Consider the following 21,998-nt stretch of genomic DNA (forward strand, 5'->3'; position numbering starts at 1 on the left):
CATTATAATATAGCTCACGGTCTTCAAATGTCCAAAACAACAAATATATTAAGTTTAATATAATGTATGAAAAGTTTTCGATTGTCACATTTGAGAAGCTTCAACCAGCAAATATTTGTTGCTTAAATGATGAATAAAACGATAATTTGATTATCGAAATAGTTGCTGATTGATTTTCTGTTAATCGACTAATCGTTGCAGCTTCATATGATACATAGAATTAAGTCATGTAACTCTTCATATATTTTATTCTTTCAGTCCTTTTTGTTTATTTTATTAAAGTAGACTTTGTTAAGTAGTTTTTATATATATTTTACTTAAATATATTGTATTTATTTATTTTTCAAGTACTTTTTTTCCTCTTTTGTTGTTTGCTTTGTTTATTGTTGTAATTCTTGGTTTTGTGTAATGTTGTCTGTTATCTTGTGTACGCTGTATTCAATATTTTGCAGCTGCACCAGACAGGAAGTAAACCACCAAAACTAAGAGGCTGATCTATTGTTAAAGGTGTTACACATGCAGACCCTTAAATTCCTGACCTGATGATGGATTTTTCTTTTAGATTTGTGCTCGCTCAAGAGTTTTTGTTATTAAATATTCATGACTTAAAATCCTCATATGAGAAAAAATATGTAAAAAAATACATTTTAAACAAACACATTCTCACATTATGGCGATTATCTGCCAACAATCCAAAACAGTCTGTTAACATGTTGCAGTAATTATTTTCTAATTTTGAGTCAGTTGGATTTCTACAGAAGTTTAATTCACCAAAAAAACAAAAAATTAGATGTTTTCTCATAAATCTGACTTTTTAATCTCATCTCTAATAACTCTCTTGTCAAGACAAGATCTTTATCTCATAATTACAATCTATTAATATTGAAATATGAGTACTATATAAGTACATAATAGTCATAATTATGAGATATGCAGAAATCATATTTTTCTTTTGGTGAATGCAGCAAGCTTCTGTAGGTTTCTACGTTGTTCATTTGAAATAAAACTGATATTAATTTTATAACAACTTCCTCGGTCCAGTTCTGGTGTTAATATCAGCAGTTGAAGTGTTTGTTAATGAAAGTGCAACACAAGTGCTGTTATTATTGTTCCTGTACATACTTCATACTTCTACCCACACTAATAATCTAAATGGACCCTGTTAAAACATCACGAGGCACTCTCTGTTTAACTTTGTGCTGTTAAAAACCACTGCAGAGCAGCATTAGCTGTACACTTTGTCTGGTTCTTGTACTGGACATGTGTCAGTCTCGGACTCGACCCGGTTCTGTTTATTCTTTGACTCATATGATTTTGGCTGCAGCCCTGCCTGGGAGTTGTGCATTGGTGGTGTAGCCCTAAAGCATCTTTCAAGCTAAAAACAGCACTAAGTAAGGCCAGTAACAGTTAGTGGGCTATAGGCATATTGTATTAGAATGGATTTACTATCACTAGCTATCTGAGAAGCAGCCTATATGATGTTTCGGCGGATGACTCGATGAACAACTACAACCTGTAAACTTGTGAACATGAGCAGCAGTGGAGTTGTGAGTTTCTCGTTGTGCTACACTTTTAGAGGAGAGGCAGTGCTGTGCTTACCTGTGGACCTGCTTCCTGCTTCCTGACAGGACACTTGCACAAAACATAATTTGGCGTGTTTCTACGGATGCATCTCGAAATGTTTACACAACCACATTCGCTGTTGCTGTTTACCTGCAATTCAGGGGTTTACTTCTGAATACTTTGGGTTGTGTGTTTTTAGTTTACTTCAGCCAGGAACATGCTTCGCAACATACAACACAAAACACCTGCACCAACTGATTTTGCACACACCAGTGGCGTCTTAATGTGCATCGTTGCAGGTTGATGTCCTACTTTCTAGCGTTCGTGAGCTTCGAGAACCTGCTGATGTGTGCTGCATGTAAGCGTTCGAGGCACACCTGCTTTTTTAAAAAATGTGCTCTGATGTGGGATATTACACTAACGCATCCATTTTAAACCTGCCTCCCAACAGTTAGATCAACTAATCAGCTTATTTGATGCTCAGGATCACACCATGCATTGTTCGGACCTATGCTTACACACAACCACTGTCTCTCTATGTAGAGGCTTTTACATGTATGTTCAAAGATTCGTAATTACAGCTTTAAGGCCCGGTCACAACAGCATCTAAAACAGTAAAATTTTATGGCAAAATAATTTATTGGTACGATTCAGCACAAAGCTTTTGTATCGCGTTCGGCTTTGATACGCAAACAAACTGCTCCATTTAATAGGGAAGAGTTTTCAGACAGGAGTCCATGGTACAAATATGTATTTTAACCGTGTTTATTAAACTGTGTGAACATATTGTCCTGTTAGGGAATTACTGAGCAAGCTCAGAGAACGACAGAGAGCCACTGTGACTGAGTAGCCATAGCATGTTCCCAGCTGGATAGCATGTTAGCGATTAGCTTGCCAGTTGCAGCGGTTCACTAACCAGCCCTGCCAGCGAGCTTCCAGCGTTGCCTGTTTCATGAATAGATTAACTAATGACTAATAGTGTGACCAGCCTTTATTTTCCTTCTCAGACTACATCTCATGACTTCCTGTATCTGTTTTTTAACACTGTTCAATAAACTGGCCTCCTTTCTCACAGCGACATATTCAACATGGCTCTACAACCTTATAAACACGCCAAGTTAAATTTTGTTGAGAGTACACTGCTGCCCTTACTGCTCCGTCTACAGAAGGACCAACCTCAGATACTTGGGGACGGGGAGAGGATGAAACTATAGCTATATAAATGTTAGTTAGCAGAAACTGCAGTAGGCGTGGTGATTATTGACTGCTCACAAACATGGACTGAAGCAGAGAGAGTGAGTTGAGGAATGTTACATCTGTTTTTTTCTTTTTCTCGAGAGCTTGGGGGAGCGGACGAGACAACGGCAGAGGGATGACGGACGATCAGCAGCACTTCTGAGGTAGCTGGGCGGGCTTGTCGGTCAGTCTGGTGGTCTTGGTGCCGGGAGCCGCCGGCGCCTCCACGTCCACGCGCTCCGACATCTTCACACAGATGATGTCAACCAGGCGCTCGAAGACCTGCCGCACGTTGATGTTCTCCTTGGCGCTGGCCTCGTAGTACTCGAAGCCTGCAGGAGGAAACAGGAAAGTGTGAATATGAAGAAGCTTTGGGGAGGTTCAGGCCGTCGCAACGCAGATCAGATGTTTTAGATATGCAAACATTTTCTTAAAGACAGATAAATTAGTTCATCTAGTTGGATTAAACCATAGTTGGCATCTCAATCACTAAAATTCTGCTCAAAAGAAGTACATTTCTGATCTACTGTCCTAAAAGTTCAGTCATATTACAGGGACTCCAATATTTCCATATAACCTGAATAAAACTGAACTCTGAAATCAGCTCTGTGTTAAAACAGTCCAAATAAAGAGCGAATAAATTAAGTATGTGACTTGAACGTCCCAGAAGCGCCGGAGAGACAAAACAAAGAATGAACAATCAAATGAAAGAGGAGGCTGCGTTTGTTTTCATGCATAGCTGATGTTGGTCTGAAGATCATCTTTAGATAAATCTCTCATGCCACCAGGACTTACTAAAGCACAGTTCAGTCTTCAGGCTTATTTTACGTAGCTGGAAGAGTCCACGTAGACCAGAGACTCATGACGGAGACTTCTGCTTTTGTACTTGACTGCCAAAGTAAATAATGTTCAAAGCAAAACTAACCAAATGTGACAATATCTTCTAACATACATTAAGGTCGCTACATCTTAAAGAGGGTTCGGGGTGATGGTTAACACAATATAAAGAAACACTGAAATGCCGGGTCGTTCTTTTTGACTGCCTTCTGTTTTGTTGGTTTATTTTGTTTGGTTTTGTTGATATAAATAGGTACTGTGTGTTTGTTTGTTTGGTTTTGTTTGCCTGTTTTTCTTTTTTTCTTCTTTTTCCCCTTTATTTTAATTTACCACATTTATACTATCTCTATTTTTGTGCTTTTAAATGTGAAATAAAAACTTTAATGACCAATGACCAAAACTTGAATACGTTTGTGGGCGTGTGCGAACGGTCTGACATCAGAGCAGTTGAAGCCCTGACTTTTGTCTTGCAGGGAGCAATTTTTTACATACTTTGACCATGTTTAACATCCAACATCAGAACAGAATAAAAATAACAGAGAATCACTAAAAGCAGAATATGTCCCTGTTAAGATTCACCTTTTTAATCTAGTCTGTATCCTTGTTTTAAAAACATAATATGTCTCCTTTAATATAAACATCAGATATGAGATCCTGATAGTGAAAAACTCATTGAACTGCACCCTCAGCTAGTTCATTTAATTAGTTTTGTGTGTCAGTTCAGAGAGTATCTATTGACAGTCCCATCATGGGAGAGCGTGTGTGTGTGTGTGTGTGTGTGTTTAAGCTCTAGATTTTACACGTCCTATTTAAACTTCACAGCTGTGGATTTGTCCTGTGCTTTTGAACTAATCTAGTATCACTGTCTGAACATGTGCATCACTCCGTTTGGAGCTTTAAAGATTGTTTTCTGACTTAACTTGGGAGTGGCTTTATTTATTTCAACCTCTCAGGGTTGTGTTTGCTATATTCAGACTCTTCTGCCCACTTCACAAATATCTGAAACATGAGAAGACGTTTTCACCTGTCCAAATGTTAAACATGGTGTTTTACCTCACAGATCCAGGCTGGATGAAGGACTCTGATATCTGGCAGAACTTCTGGCAGTCACTTCTGACTGTGTCTGTAACTTCTCCCTGAACTGTGTGAATATCTCTTATTTCAGTGGAGTTTAATCCGGAGCCTACAGCGTGTATTTATTCAAGACTTATATCTTGGAAAATAGCTCCCAGCAGTGGAGCTAAAACCAGTATTGTGCATTCTCTAATTAGAACATCTCATCGGCCCAGAGCAATATGTACACACACTTGTAGTATTTTGTTTTACACACACCTCCGGGGGGGAAAGTCATTTTCTCCTGGAGTTGAACTGGTTAATAGAAGTTCATCTCCTGTTTCACACAGTAAAGCTGAACATCAGACAGAAATTCACACCATGACAGTGCAAAGTTTTTGATAATCTGGGTCTGTAGTTATCAGACTTTCAAGAATAAATAGTTGATTTTTCATACTTAAAAAAAATTATTTATTCTTTACGTCTGTCCAGTGGTGGAAAGTAACTAAGTACATTTTCTCAAGATTAGAGAAAAAGTCGGAAAACTGAAAACAGATTTGTGTATCAGAACTTTGTTTTTTCTTCTTTCCTCTCCCATTAATCATCTCACCACCCCTCAGATTTATCTGCTGACCCTTTGGAGGGGCCCGACCCCTAGGTTGGGAACCACTGGACTAAACTAGCTAACTGTATATAAAGTAGTGTAAACTAGCTCCACCTCCAGCAGCTACAACAGTAACATGCTGCTCTAACACTGATGCTTCACTATTAATAATCTAATGATGTCATATATAATAATATATCAGTCAGAGGGACCAAACCACTACTTTTACTGCAATACTTTAACTACATCAAGCTCATAATACTTATGTACTTTTACTGCAATACTTTAACTACATCAAGCTCATAATACTTATGTACTTTTACTGCAATACTTTAACTACATCAAGCTCATAATACTTATGTACTTTTACTGTAGTAGACATGGTAGACAAGCTAATTTAGCTCCACACTGATAAGTGCAGACAATGGAGATGATCAGAAAGTAATTGATCATTCAAATCAATGCAGATTTATTCTTGTTGTTTGTTTGATACATATAAATTAAAAAAGATAATAGAAATATCCTATCAAATGTTCACATACAAATAACCAACTAAAACAACTCTGATCTTAATGATGCTGCTTCATATTTTATTATTGATCATATCTCGTCCAATCAGAAAGAAAACAGAGTTTCTGTCCTGCAGTCATCCAGGATCTTCTCTGAGCCAACTGAACACACCTCTGCAGCTCTCTGACAACAGATTTTATTCTCAAGTTTGTGAATAAAAGTGAAAGATTTGTACTTTTATCTTCTCTTTATCTTCTAAATACGAGTCTTGATCTGAGGAGTATTTTGCAGCTTTCATGCAGCAGTTTCTCACCTAATTGATCTGCGAGGTGTTTTCCTTTCTCTGGAGGTACGACTCTCTCCTCGTCCATGTCACACTTGTTGCCCACCATGATCACCTGGGCGTTGTCCCATGAGTACGTCTTAATCTGGGTGGCCCTTCAGCACGCACACACACACACACACAGCAACATAAATCATCAGCTATTAATGACTGGAATCTGAATCAAGCTCCAAACCAATCACGTACCAGTCCTGGACAGCATTGAAGGACTCCTCGTTGGTGATGTCATACATGAGGATGAAGCCCATGGCGCCGCGGTAGTAGGCTGTGGTGATGGTGCGGTAACGCTCCTGCCCCGCCGTGTCCTGGAAACAAAAACACAAACTCTGTGATAAAACTCAGAACTTATCTTTAGAAACCCGACACTACTGGGCTGTTCACATCCATGGCCAGAAGCACATCAGTGGGAGTTTACTCACTATTCTACCAACTAGAACTGCTGTTTTCTGAAATATTGTTGTGTTTGGTCTCCAAAACATATATTCCAAGAGGACATCCAGAGATTTTCTTTTCAAATCTGTGGTTGTCTGGAGTTTTATACCAATGTCCTCTTGGAATATGTTAGTTTGTGAGTTATTGTGGCACTACGTCTTTCATACGGTGTCTGCTGTGGATTTCTTTTGTTATTGTGCATTGCCAACCAAATTAATTGCCCCTCCTTTGGCGGTGGATATCTGTGATAGTTTGAGCCAATATCGCACATTAATCAAACCTTAATGTGCTGTTAAGGTTTGGTTAGGATTAATTAGGTCCAGTCTGTCAGGGCTCTGGCTGGATTTCTAGTTTTTCTCCCTGTGTTTCTCTATGTTTCCCTGTTTTCCCCTGTCTGTTTGTCTGCCTGATATATCTTATTCCTCTGTGCCGTAGACCTCCGTTGTCGTCCAAAATCTATTAAAAACACATCAGTGAGCCACACCGCTGCACCGGGTGACATGTTCCTTCATCATGAAGAGTTTGGTCATGTTGTTTAGAAACTGCTTCAAAGACTATTAACAGCGTCAGTTTTTCACTCTCAGTAAAGTATTTGTGCGTCAGGAAGAGCCGTGCATGCATGAGGACGCAGGTCTGTTGATGATGCTCTGCTAGCTTGTTGTGCGACGCATCACAAAACTCTTGACTTTGTACTAAACTACTTGGAGAAATTTACAGTTTCTGGGTCAGAGTCTGATCAATACAACAAGCGTGCAAAACTGGCAATAGTTCACTATAAAGAGAATCACGTCCTCATGCAGGCACAGTGGTCTCCTCCTGACACGGAAATACTTTCCAGAGTCACATGACGCTGACCCTAAACAAACTAAAGTGACCAAACATGTCACCCAGTGCAGCAGTGTGACTCATTGACGTATTTTTAATAGTTTTTGGACAATAATAGAAGTCTACAGCACAGAGGAATAAGATATATCAGGCTTTGGATAAACAAACAATATTTGTTAGTAGATCAGTTCATTGTTGGTTTGTATCCAAACATGAGATTTGTTGACAAGAAGAAAACATAGGAAATCGCAGCCTTATCCTTTAAGACATCCATGGTTAAAGTCTGATGTTTTGTTGACCCATCCATCATCTGATTTCCTCCCAACGTCCTTTATCGCTCTAAAATAACATCATCTGATTTCCTCCTTTGCTTCCGCCATCATTACTACGACCACTAGAGGGCGCTGTCACTGCAGTGTCAACAGATGATGTTTTGGGGCACTTACTAAACAAATGACTCAGTCTTTTTTTTTTTCCTCAGAGGTCAGACTCATTCTCCCTGGTGATGATATGAGCTGATATTGTTGAAAAATAAAAACATTTTATATGTGAACTCAAAGTGTGCAGAAAAGCAGTCGGTTGTTTGAAAACGTACTTAATGGTATAATAAATGAAAGCATCAGGGACACAGCTTTGGATTTGTGCAGCTAATCAGTCATCAAGACTTTCACTGCTGTCAGAGTGTGAATATCTCACTCTCTCATCTCTCAGCGACCAAACAGCGCGACTGGTTTCAGCCTCATCTCCTCTAAGACTCTTAACCGTCTTATCTGGAGCAGCGATCGATCCGCAGCCGCAGGCGCTGATCGCGGCTCATTTACAACAAACCAGCTGAGCCTCAATGTGACTTTCACGCACATCCGCGACTCTTAACATCGTTCAGCCGCCATCCGGCTCCATCCTACCACCATTTCATCACTTCATCCCCATACCAGCACAGCTGGCCTGGGTGCAGTCACTCCTCTAAATTTAGCTCTTTTGTGCTTCACTTGCTCTGCACACATTCAACAAACACTGATTCTTTCCTGTAGGATACGGTGAATGCTCGTTTGCATTGAATTAATTTAGATTTGATGTGTGATTATGTGTATGTGTATGTGTGTGTGTGTGTGTGTGTGTGTGTGTGTGTGTGTGTGTGTGTGGACAAATTTCAGACTAAAGACCAGTTAATTGGGGAAGGCTTGTCCAATTGGGAAAAAGCTGATTTCTAGGTCAGTAGTTAAGGTTAGGTTACGGGTTATGATTATGGTTTGGGTTTGGGTAAGTCTCTAATCTATGTAATGTCCCCAAAAGGGACCTAGGACGACGTGTGTGTGTGTGTGTGTGTGTGTGTGTGTGTGTGTGTGTGTGTGTGTGTGTGCTGAATGCGGTAGCAACATTATTCATGGAGGGTGATAAGCGGAGCCTCAGGCAGTGACTGATTCCTCTCAGCTGAGTTGAAAGCAGAGAGAAATGTGTTTGATTTCCACAGAAGACGACGTCACTGCACAAAAGTGTGTGTGGACAGCTTCCTCCATGTGTGATAGTCTAACACGGACATTAATGTGCTGCTATAACAGCCTCCACTCTCCTGGTTTCCCAGCAGATGTTGGAACCTGGCTGCAGGGATTTTTCTCCTATTCAGCCACAAGAGCATTGGTGAGGTCTTTCTCACCTGATCATCCCTGCCGTCTCATCTGCTTCTCCGCTTCAGTCTTTATGTCCACCATCTTTGTATCTTTGACTGAACAGATGTTTTCTATTATTTGATTTAAAACTGCTGAATGAATTATCAGGTTTCTATAAAGTTTAATCTTTACCTTCACCTTTTTTATCCACAACTACTGTTACACCTCAGACAAGCGTAAAAACGATTTTGAGATTGAAAATAAGAATTAAAGAACGCAATGATGAATGCAAATCTTATGAGACCGCATGAGAAGATGAACCAGCCAGCCTCGACCAGAGTCTGTATTTTCTCTCATCGGTCTTTCTTAAAAGCTGAAACATGCTCCTAAATGTTTTCTGTCTATATTCTTAGATTATAAGATCAGTGAGTGTCTACTGCTGCACTGGACAGTAACATCTGAACACCTCATCATTTTAAAACAAAGCTTAACACAAACAAGAATGTTTTGTAAGTATTCAACAACTACAAATCCCATGAGGCTTTAGTATTGTGCCTAAGGCTAAGCTACAGGCACTAGAGACACAAAGCCGTGCTTAAGTTGGTTCTGTCATACATTTGTGTAACTGTATACATGTGTGTGTTTTTTTTTTAAATGTGTGTTTTTGTGTGTGTGCGTCTATTTTTACTCATCGCTGTGCTTTCAGTTTGAATCAATCGGCTTTGATTAGCTCTACTTATGGCACTGTCCCCCACTCCCCTTCCAACATACACACACACACACACACACACACAGACACACAGACACACACACAGACACACACATTTTATCACACACACCACCTCACCCACATCCCCCCTTCAGGCTCCTCTGTCCCTTGCCGGGTCTCAACCTCTTCGCCCCAAGAGGTCTCTTTAATTGCCACTGAAGACAGCACTGTTAGGGTGTGTGTGTGTGTGTGTGTGTGTGTGTGTGTGTGTGTGTGTGTGTTGGCGAGAGAGTGAGTGAGCATGAAGGGCTGCTGCCATGGCAACAACATCACCGCTGATGATACAAGCCATAGCCAGAAGTCTATGTGTGTGTCTTTTCTCTTCCTCCCAGCAGCTTGTTGTTGACTGAGAGCAGAACATCATGTTACACTGCAGCAGTACATCCTGAGTCTGTATGTTGTGTTGCTTTACATTACAGTACATCACCATGTTTCATGTTACACTACGTAACAGTGTATTATATCACCAATGTTATGTTACACTACATTACAGTGTATATCACCATGTGTTATATTATGCTGTATTACCACGTTATGTTACAGTATATTATATCACCATATGTTATGTTACATTACAGTGTATTATTTCACCATATTTTCTGTTATGTTAAAGTGTATTATATCACCATATGTTATTTTATGTTATATTACCACATGCTATGTTATGTTACATTATATTACAGTGTATTATACTACCATGTATTACGTTATGTTACAGTATATTATGTTATATCACACATATATTATATCACCATATGTTATGTTATACAGTGTATTGTGTTATGTTCCAGTTTATTATATTGCCAAATGTTATATTATGTTACGTTATGTTACAGTATATTATATAACCACGTTATGTTATGTTATGTTATGTTATGTTATGTTGTGTTATGTTGTGTTATGTTACATTACATTGTGTTACAGTATTTTATATTACCATATGTTATGCTTCAATACCTTATAGTATATCACATATAGCTACTATATACAGTATGTTGCATTACATTTTCTGTCTATACTCTGTGAAAAATATTTGACCATTTGAAAGATTCTGCCACTGAACTAGATGCAATTATGAGCTTCTTTTTTTTTTTTTTTTGATAAAAAAGCTCCCAATAATAACATCTTAAGTGAGACTCATGGGAGCTAATCATGCTTACACTGGTTTCCATTAGCATTAGCATTTTGCTAACCATCATCAGAGCTGTGTCTGAAATAATTCAGTCAATCACTGTTTCCTGTATGATAAAGATCCAATAGTTTATTCTGTAGTGAACAGTAAATTGAGTTTTGATTTATCAACAGTATCTATCCGTCCATGCTCACCCAGATCTGCAGCTTGATCCTCTTGTCGTTGCGATAAACCGTCTTCACCTTGAAGTCGATACCGACGGTGCTGACAAAGGAGTTGCTGAAGGAGTCGTCGGCATAGCGGAACAAGAAAGACGTTTTCCCGACGCTGCTGTTGCCGATGATCAGCAACTTGAACATGTAGTCAAAGTTCTGGTCGGAGCCGTCCCGCTGGCCGAAACGCTGGTCTGCCTTCGCCATCTGACGATTTGGTTTGAAGAGAGAAAAACACACAATCAGTGTGATATTCATCTTAACAAGTTTCGATTTTCAATGTCACACTAACATTTTTTTATATTTTGTATGCTGATGTTACCTTTTTTAAAGCTAATGTTACTTTTTTATTTTTATGCTAACGTTATCGTCGTGGTTTGGGACACACAGTTCATTTCTCACCACCTGTAACCTTGTGTAGTCTGTTAGTATCATCACTGCTACTAGTTGCTGTTTCTCACTGGAATACGTGTCACGTTAGCTGCAGTTGACAGATTGATCATTTTACTGGTTTCCAGCTAGTTGCTTTATGTCTAAATACTGAAAATGTCTGTATATAAGCTGTCATGATACTGTTGCAACAGGGTTTTTAGCCCCCTTGCTGTGTGAGCATCCTTCATTGGTAAACGGGAAACCTGTTTAATTAATTGATACCTAATTCATTTGAATGAAAATTGCCTATCGCACAAAACAGTAAACATTTATTTTCACATGTACACCAACTGCAGGTGACAACTTGGATAAAAACATTTGGTAGAAATAAAACTTCTCATCTTAGAAACTGAGAATATGACCAACATAACATTTGCTTTGAATTCAAATGTATGACTCAAATGTCAAAGGCAATTAACAGTTTAACAGATTCTGTTTTTACTTCAGATTTTCCTCTGTGGGCTGAAAAAATTCTTCAACCTCTTGCTGTGATGAAACTATTTTAAAACCTGTTGGGTGAGCACAGAAGTGCTTCTCTTTGTTCCTGCAAATCTGACATTATAGAAATTTTCACCCGACTGTGATGATGAGCTGCAGCCAAATGTGATTCAGCACAAAGACCCAACAAACAAAGACTTGTTGTAAACAAACATTTCCTGTTAGACTTAAACCACCGAGCCCTTTGCTTAGAAGGGTTTTATCCTTTGAAGACTCGTTATTTGTTATTTTGAGTGCATAAGTTCATTCACACTGACAATTATGACAAAATTCAGTTTACTATGAGTACCCAGATGGTGCACTCATAACGGTCAAAAAGTTGAGTGTGGAACACCGGACACTTCTCACCCTCGATGGTCGCCATCTTGGCTACATAGCCGAAGGGGAGGTTCCACCAACCTATCATCTAACTTGTGAAAATGGCGGCCGAGGAAGCTGCAGCGGTTGCAATTGCTATGGTGAACTTCACACCATACAAATATAAGTATCGATATAAATATTGTCTTCACTGTAGAAGATTTTAGTATTAGATGTGTGGTCAGAGGTTTGGCAAGTTGTAAACGGGGTCCCTTATTTTGTGGCCAGTTGCCAACGCCTCCTTTTTCAAAGTGAGGCGGATTGCTGCCATGAATGGATACAAGTAAGTGAATGCATATATCTAGCTATTGTTTAACACTATCATATGAAACCTTTCCAACATTGCTATATACTGGTTTCTATACATTGAGGTTACTGCATGCAGTGTCATGCCATTATTGTGATCCAATTGTATTTCAATCAGAACATACGAGCCTTTGTGAAAAAATAAAATAAAAAGGGAAAACCTCAAACGGAAATATAAGGTCGGTTGACTTTTTCACACGTCACTATCACTGTGAGGTAATCAGCCCTACGGATATGAAAAGTTATCAATTATTATTTGAGTTGATGAAGAGGTAACTTTAAAATATATCAGTGTAATACTGCATTCATGTTACTCATGTTACAGCTATTTGGATGCTCTCATATTGACTCTGAATAATTACTTAACTTTTTTTCTGGTGAAAGTAGTTAGTAGCCCCAGGAAATGTAATACCAGTGTTTCCCCAACACGCATTCAATAGCAGTGGTGAAACCATCAATACTGAATTAAGAGCACCACTGAAATTTCACAGTTTATTATTCATTATGTTTGGTGCACACTTAATGTATAGTGCTCATAATACAAATGAACTACATTTTACATTTTGCATCATACATTTTAGTCTTTTTATCATTTCTACTGAGCACAGCTGCACTGCTGCTGAACAAAAATCATAGGGGAAACACTGAAAACGGTTAGGAATTTGCAAGGAATGACATTTGGAATGTTTGATCTGAAACCAGAGTGTTTTTCTGTTTCTTGCTGTCCTTCCTCTGCAGGACCTGAAGTGCCACAGAACTGGGGTCAGCACAGAGGAAGGTGAGACCACTCCTCATTGCTTTATCCTCCAAGGATGTGGCGTGGTCGAACCTCCCTCTGTGGTGACACCAAGAACAGGACACAGCCACAACATCCATGACATCCACCCCAAAAAAAAGGCAGCGGGTTGATGTCGTGGAGGTTTTAAGGGATATGCGGGAGATGGAGGTGAAGGCAACAGAGAGAGGAGACCAGAGCCAGAGAGGCAGCTGAGAGGGAGGAGAGGAGTCAATGTGAGGCTGTAGAGAGGGAGGAGCACTTTTTTAAAGAGATGAGGGAGAGGAGAGAGGAGAGACAAGGAGATTGCTGCTAGGGAGGAGCACCTCGAACAATGACTAAACAAATAATAAAAAAAAAACTCATTATCTGCTCTATCTATTATTGTCACTCTAGATCTTTAGTCAATCACTAATATTCACACACACGGCAAGGCAAGTTTATTTGTATAGCACATTTCAACAACAAGGCAATTCAGAGTGTTTTACATAAAACATTAAAAGCATTAAGACAAAGTGCAAAAGAAACACATAAAAGACATTTAAATACGATTAAAAACAGTTTTAAAACTATTTAATTTTAAGCAAAATGATTTATTTAATCAATTAATGAGCATGGTCGTGATCTGGTGCATAACACAGCATTGCCATCCGGTGCCTGTCCTCTGCTCCACAGATGGCGCCTGGAGGTGCTGGTTCTGGTTGGTCCCCTGCTGCTCCCTCCACATCAACATCTTCTGGCTGCAACAGGTCCCCATCGCTGAGACAGATGTTGCGCAGGACTGTGCAGCAGGCGAGAACCTACAGGACAGAGAGGACATCCACCTCCAGCGCTGTCAAGAAAATGGACCTCCACTTGATCTTCAGGATGCCAAAAGCTCTCTCCATGATGCATCTTGCTTTAGACAGGTGACTATTAAAGTGAACCTGGAGTTGTCAACAGTCTGGTCTATAGGCTACGTAGATCACAGCAAAAACAATATGTAAATCAATATACCATAACAACATACCATACACACTGTACACAGTGTACTACATGGAAGTGTACTAACAGAATTTTCCGAAAAGAGAGCGTCGGAGTCGGAGCTGAATGAATGTGAGCAGCAGATGAGTCACAGCTGAATATCCTGCTGGGTTTAATCTAGCGTGGATGGCTGTGTCAGTGGAGACTCATCCTCTCTGTCAGAGACCAGGGGAGGAAAAACTAAGACTAAATTCATCTGAAATTACAATTCTGGATATTACGACTCAGCAGACATTTCTAATATCAGGACTCTTATGTGCTGTTATCATGTCACCATAAAGAAAACTGACTTCATATCTCAAGAGTGAATTCTGAGACATTTTCAATTGAATTTGCAACAATCTGAATTTTTCATTGTGTAAAGTGTGTCTTACTGTATTATGTTGTCTATTGTTATGAGGCAGCTTGTGTCTCAACATTTAGAAAACAAGACTGGGTCAAAACCGAGTGTATTACTGGACCCTGTATGGTCACTGTGTGAAACTGTGGCCAGTGTGTTACAGTGATAGTCAGTGGTCGTGTCTATAATGTGAGTTCCTGGATATTAAATGTTTATCTGCAATTTTCTGTAATTGTACCAGTAATATTTGTTGTTTAAGTGCACCGAAGCAGCATCACATGACATGGTTATACAACGTTTCAGTCAAAAAAGGTTATAAATGCAGCAGCAAGAATCACATCCTGGGATGTTTGATTTGAAGTGAACTTATTTTACTTCTAATTATAACTATTCTAATTATCTGTTAACTCCCTCTGCTCTTTCATCTGTTTCACTCTGTGGATGTCTTTCATTTTTCACTCCGCAGTGAGCGTTTTGTCAGAGTGATGGTTATTTGGTGCTTTAACCGTGCACTCACCCTCATGCTTCTATGCACCTTTTTTCAGCCTCTTTCCCAATCGATGATCCTGGAAGCTGCAGTGGAAATTGTAAATGAAAGTTCTGACAGCATTTTGGGTGCAAATTCAGGAGGCTTATCTCCACCCAGCTACTGCAGTTACAGTCAAATCAAGCGCACCTGCAGAGCAGCCGCCCCACACTACCCTGATATGACAGCTACATGAGTCTCATGTTTTACCTGCAAGACTCGTGTTTTAATGCTGTTGTTCATCGTTTGTGATGTGAAAATGTCAGAGAAATAAAAAGCTTGCGTCCTGTCAGTTATAAAATCCAGTCGCACCACGGAGCATCTTTGCTGCCGGCTGCTGACAGCGCTGCCAGCCGCAGAGTGGATCACGTTGGACGGTAGAGGAGGAGACACAGAGACGCTGGCACGCGTTTAAAAAGGATTTTAGCCAACTTTACACCAAAGCTGAAAGCTCTGATCAGGAAACACAGTCACTCTGTGTCGTGCTGCTGTCCTCCATCATCTCATGTCAATTCATTTTGAAAGAGGAACGGCCAATGGGGAAACTCCAACACTCGGCCAGCCAACCAATGGTGAAACTTCATCACTCACTCAGGCACTCACAGACAACTGCGGTTATAGGGTCGGTCCAGCTAACAACAGCTTGGTGCAGTGACTGTTTGCGGCTTGAAATCTTGTCATCACATTGAGGTCGTCAGTGTAAAATATGTTGTCAGTCCAACGCTACACATAGGAGCATTTTCTGATCTGACGCCCATATCAGTTGGACAACATCATCCGTCTGTGTTTTCCAAAACCATTATACATCACTGTTGAAAAATAAATGTTTGTGACAACCCTATGGTTAAGGTTTGGTTAAATTTATGCACAAAAAACACTTGGTTAGGTTTAGGAAAACGGTGAGGCTTTGGGTTATAACTGTGTAATTACAACTTCCTTCCTACATGGACTTAGTCACATAGGAAGGAGGTCAGGCTGTATGGATAGTAGCGAGAGGTGCTTGATATACAAAGAGTTTGAACAATATATTTTTCAGTCTCCCCAAGACCAAAAATACAAGAGTAAAAGTGTAATGAATAGGTATATATATATATATATTGCACACATATAGAACACCATAAAATCTCGATAATTAAAATAAAACAGATGTGACAGGAGAGGTAAAACACTGTCCCCTCCACTTTTTGCTGCTGTTTTTTTTCCTTATTTAAATCAAGGGACTAAGGATAGAGGATGTCCTATTTAAAAAATGTTGCTGCTGAACAACAAACGTTCCTCTCTTTGTACAACAACAACAAACCCCCCCCCCCCCCCCCCCTAGCTTTCACCACAGAGACCCGAAGAAATTGGAACTTCCAGGTTCTATTCCAGAAGTTAAAAACAAAAAACTCAATTTAAATCCTACTAACATTTGTAAATCCATCCATTTTCTTTACCGCTCATCCTCTAGAGGGTCACGGGGAAGCAGAAGTGAATCTCAGCTGACGTTGGGTGAGGAGCAGGGTAACCCTGAACAGGTCGCCCGTCAATCACATGGCTGACATATAGAGACAGACAACCATTCACACTCACACACACATTTCCACCTACGGGCAGTTTAGAGCCACCAATTAACCTAATTGTTTCAACTCTAATAATGACAAGCCTTGGAACAGAACCTTTCTGAAGATTGTGTCGTGTGGCTCCTCATATATTTACATAAGGACGGCAGTTTTTTTTTAAATTATTCAATATGATTGTTTTTTTTTTATTAGGGTTAGGGTTAGGGTTATTCATGTTAAGCTGCCCTTAACAAACAGCATTTCCCAAAAACACACAGACCTTTGCGGATTAAACGTTACATCTCAACAAAACAGGCGAGTGTATGGGTGAGTTGAGTGTCTGTGGTTTAGTTCATACATCTGTAATATCAGCCGGACAGAAAGAAACAAGCTTTAACTGGGTGATTAAAACCTGCTTTTTGTCATTACATTTGTGTAACTGAACTGAAGCCAGTAAATGTGTAACAGATAAACTGTTAATGCCTTTAACTGTGTCCAACACTGATATTGCAAAGATCTGGCAGATATGTTTTATAATGAATTAACCAATAAGGTAATAGTTAATCTAGGTCCTGTCTGTCTGTGACCAAGTCAGTCGGCCTGCTGCTGTAGATGCCAGTTGACAGGCTGAGGTTACAGGAACAAACACAACTCATCATGCATTTACTTTACATACATTATTACACCATATGGGCTGTGAATATCACCAATGCGTCACTGGACAGGGAGAACCATGCTACTTAAAGAGACATTCAGCAAAGAACGGCCTATAATAACAATACTTTACATACAAGTGGACACAATTATATGTTGACAAACACTGACTGTATGATATATTAAAAAGAGGGAAGATAGAAGATGAAAAGATGCATAAATGCTACTATAAACTCACTATTGAGCACCACAGATACATTATATCCATATAGATTTACTTTAGAGATACTATAAGATTATTTTTTAGAATAAATAGCCACCAACTATCATATTACTTCTGTAAACAGTAGAACTGAACGTTAATATGGATATTTTACAATATCGATACATCACAATGTGCAAAATAACACAATTGATGTTCAAAGAAATGGACTGCTTGACTGTTACACGTGACCTTCATGTGAAACGTTGGTCACATGATGACAACTCAACCATTTTCATGACAACTGGGCAAACTCCGTCTGCAGATGAAGACCGTGAGATGCTTACAAAGGTAATAAGTGGACCTTGAGTGAAGACTGATTCCGCTTGCTCAAAATCCTTAATTTGGGTGAAGATGACATGATCACCTCAATATTATAAATGATAATAGTGAATTATCCTCCTCTTAGTATACTTTTACTTTGGCTTCCTCAGCCAAGGATATTTAGGATGTTTATACTATAAGATAAGATAAGATAAGATAAGATAAGATAAGATAAGATAAGATAAGATAAGATAAGATAAGATAAGATAAGATAAGATATCCTTTATTGGACTCAGCATTGCTGCATCACAAAACATGTATCTCCCAAACATACTTACATACATACATACATACCTAACATCATTCATCCAGAATCAAACAACCAGAAAAAACACACAATTATTTCAATGATATAGATAAAAACCACTACAGCTTAATAAAAAAAACAGGAAAATAATATATCATCAGTACTGCTCAATGAAACAGGATATTGCACATTCGGCACACAACCAACAACTGAAGTACTGCACATGCTACTGTACACCATCTGAAAAGTGCTCTGAGACCATGTATCCTTCCACCAACGCAGTATTTAAATGCTGCTGTTTGAAATCCATTAAGATTTTAAACAGCAGCATGGATATAGGATGGATACAATGGATACTTCAGCCAAAGTATAAACCATAAAAATCACAACAAGCCTCTGCATACTCCCAGTGGAGCAACACTACAAACACTGTATGCACCTATAAAAATATGATAAAATATCATAAAGATACTTCAGCTATTATAGCAACTATAGCTATTAAAACTATAGTGAAACAAAGTACTTCCATTTTAAACTATTTTCCATTTCTACTCCACTACATTTATAAATGACTACTTTTCAGATCAATATTTCATACGTAAAACACACAATCAGCTTTTAACATATTGTTAGTTTCAGTGATGGAGGAAGTACTGAGATCTTTAACTGAAGATCCCCTCCAGACATGTATTAAGACTTGAAAAATACTCTGCTTGGAACAATAATATGTGCCTGCTTGTCTACTTTGGTATTTTTTACCTCAGTAAGATTTTGAATGCAGGGTTTTTTCATGGTGGTATTTTACTTAAGTAAAAGATCTCAGTACTTTTTCCACCACTGTGGAGATATTTAGTAAAAAGCTCAATATATATTAAGGCCAATTCACATGTCAACACTATATCAGCATATGGAAATATGACATGGATATGGAGATAATATAGGAGACTTGGATCATATATATATATATATATATATATATATATATATATATATATATATATATATATATATATATATATATATATATATATGTGTGTGTGTGTGTGTGTGTGTGTGTGTGTGTGTGTGTGTGTGTGTGTGTGTATGTATGTATGTATGTATGTACGGACGGATGACAGGTTGTCATGTTGACTCCTACAGTGAAGGGATCTGGTGGCTCTGTTATGCTTTGGGGGGCATTTTGCTGGCATGGTTTGGTTTCTGGAACAGTGTTCATCCCTCCAGTAGAGTCCAGAGACAGTAGAATCAACACCAAGGCTGAGGAACAATATTCTTCATAAAGATATTCCCTCATCTGGTGTTTTGATGATGGTGAGCACTGTCTAACACGTCAGTCCTAAATCTCTCATAGGTGTTCAGCTGGGTTGAGATCTGGTGACGGTGAAGGCCATAACATATGATTCACATCATTTAATACTCATCAAACCATTCAGTGACCCCTCGTGTCCTGTGAATTGGGGAATTGTCATCCTGGAAGAGACCACTCCCATCAGGATAGAAATGTTTCATCATAGGATAAAGCTGATCACTCACAACAACTTTGTATTGATTAGCAGTGACCCTTCCCTATTAGGGGACAAGTGGACCCAAAACCATGCCAGCAAAATGCCCCCAAAAGCATAACAGAGAATTTGTCACCTGTCTGTGTGTGTGTGTGTGTGTGTGTGTGTGTGTGTGTGGATGTGTGTGTGTGTGTGTGTGTGTGTATGGTCAATACAGAGGACTACATTCCTATGAGGAGATGAGGTGAAATATAGACATACTATGGCAGATTAAGATGAATCACAAGGCCAACAGAGGCTCAACTCCCTCCAGAGAGCCACAGACATGCTGTACCTGTGAGATTATTATGGGATATATAGGAACATTGTGTTTCATTGGGTTTTATGATCAAAATATGTCACTTACAAAGCAAAAAAACGTCAATATAACCAAAATCAATATAGTATATGATGGAGGTGGTGCAGAAATTTGGAAACCAATCATAAAATCAATACATTACTGTAATGTTGAGCACCTATAGACGCCTAGAAGACACATTAATGTGGATATTATCCTATATTAGATTATATATGAAATATAGTCTGAGGAAAGAATTAGGCACTCAATTAAACATTAATTAAAGATTATTATAAGGAGATAATGGAGCTTTATTGTCGCACAGGCTCAGGTGTGATCGACGTTATAGATTCATATCAGCAACATCATCAGGCCTGTGTGTGTGTGTGTGTGTGTGTATGCGTGCGTGTGCGCGTGCGTGTGCATGTGTGTGTGTTAATTAAACCGGTGTTAAACGGTGTTGTGTCACCGCCGGTCATCCGTGTTTTCTGTCTGTGTCTTACCTCTGCTGGGCGGATCTGATGTTCTCTCTCTCTGCTCTGCACCTGATGGCTCAAAAAGATTCAATGAAATCCAAACGATCCTCAACAACAGCCGTTTACAATCTGATCCTCTGACCGTCTGTTAGGAACCAGGAGATCAGGAGCGCCGGCTGCGTCGTTTGCAAGCAGCAGAGTGGAATTTTTTTTTTCCTCCAGAAATGAGGTAAAATTGCCTGTAAACGTCTCTTTTCCGCGGTGCCGCACGCAGCTTTTTTACGCACGGTTTTACGCTGACATCCTGCGTTAATTCAAGGTGGAGCGAAGCGATGGGAATATTTGCGAAGGCGTCTGCTGCCTGTCACCTCCTCCCCCTAAAAATAAACCACCGCCGGCTCCTTCTCTGTGAATGAACAGGCTTTTATTTATTTTTTTCTTCAGGCTGTTTGCAGGCGGCTCCTCCTCCGCCCTATCAAACGGCGGATTTCTGCAGACGCGCAGCGGCAGAGGCGGCAGTCTTCAGTGCTGCTGCACATTTATGACTCATAATTGGCAAGTGAGGCTGTAATTGCTTCAGCATCAACAACAGAGACATTTTCCTGAAACAAATGAAGAAAAAACTGCCTGTTTGTGCTGCTGCTGCTGCAACAATAAACATATAAAACACACATAGCTACAGGTGTGTTTTCTGCTCTTTCACATTCAACACACTGACTGACTTGTGAGGTATTTACAGCAGATTATTCTCCACAGCATCATCCTGACATTTTAATGTGGCGGCATTACAGAACTACAGAGGTTAAACTAACCGTGGATGATAAAAACGATGAGATTTGGTCAATTATTCACTGACATAAATGTTTAATAATTGATTAAAGGTGAGGTTCACTATTTTTCAAGTCTGTCTTAAAACAACAACAGAACATTGAAAGAGGTTTTGTTTGCTGTATTTATTTTATTTCATTATTTTCATTACAGATTAATATGCCGATTATTTTCTCAATTAATTGAATAATCATTTTGTTGATAAAATGTCAGAAAAAAGTGAAAGTGCTCTATATAATTTCCCAGTCAATGGTTGTGTCATTAAATATCTTATTTTGTCCAAATAACAGTCTAAAACCTAAAGATATTCAGTTTACTGTCAGGTATGACAAAGAAAAGCATTAAATCATCACATTAGAGAAGCTAAAATGATGACATTTTTGGCATATTTGCTTCAAAAAATGACTAAATCGCTTATTCCATTATCAAAATAGTTGCCGATTATTT

General features: G+C 39.1%; 1 protein-coding gene across 1 annotated transcript; it reads right to left on the reverse strand.

The window, feature by feature from the left end:
- Positions 1–337: 337 nt before the first annotated feature.
- Positions 338–21,600, reverse strand: rab3b (RAB3B, member RAS oncogene family). Its single transcript, XM_044362259.1, has 5 exons — positions 20,751–21,600; positions 11,106–11,330; positions 6,333–6,451; positions 6,117–6,241; positions 338–3,131 (listed from the first exon to the last, which is right to left on the reverse strand). Exons 2-5 carry the CDS (start codon positions 11,328–11,330, stop codon positions 2,947–2,949), a joined length of 654 nt encoding a protein of 217 aa, XP_044218194.1. The 5' UTR covers positions 20,751–21,600; the 3' UTR covers positions 338–2,946.
- Positions 21,601–21,998: the final 398 nt, after the last annotated feature.

This window comes from Thunnus albacares, chromosome 9 (assembly GCF_914725855.1).
Source record: "Thunnus albacares chromosome 9, fThuAlb1.1, whole genome shotgun sequence".
In the NCBI taxonomy this organism is placed as follows: domain Eukaryota; kingdom Metazoa; phylum Chordata; class Actinopteri; order Scombriformes; family Scombridae; genus Thunnus; species Thunnus albacares.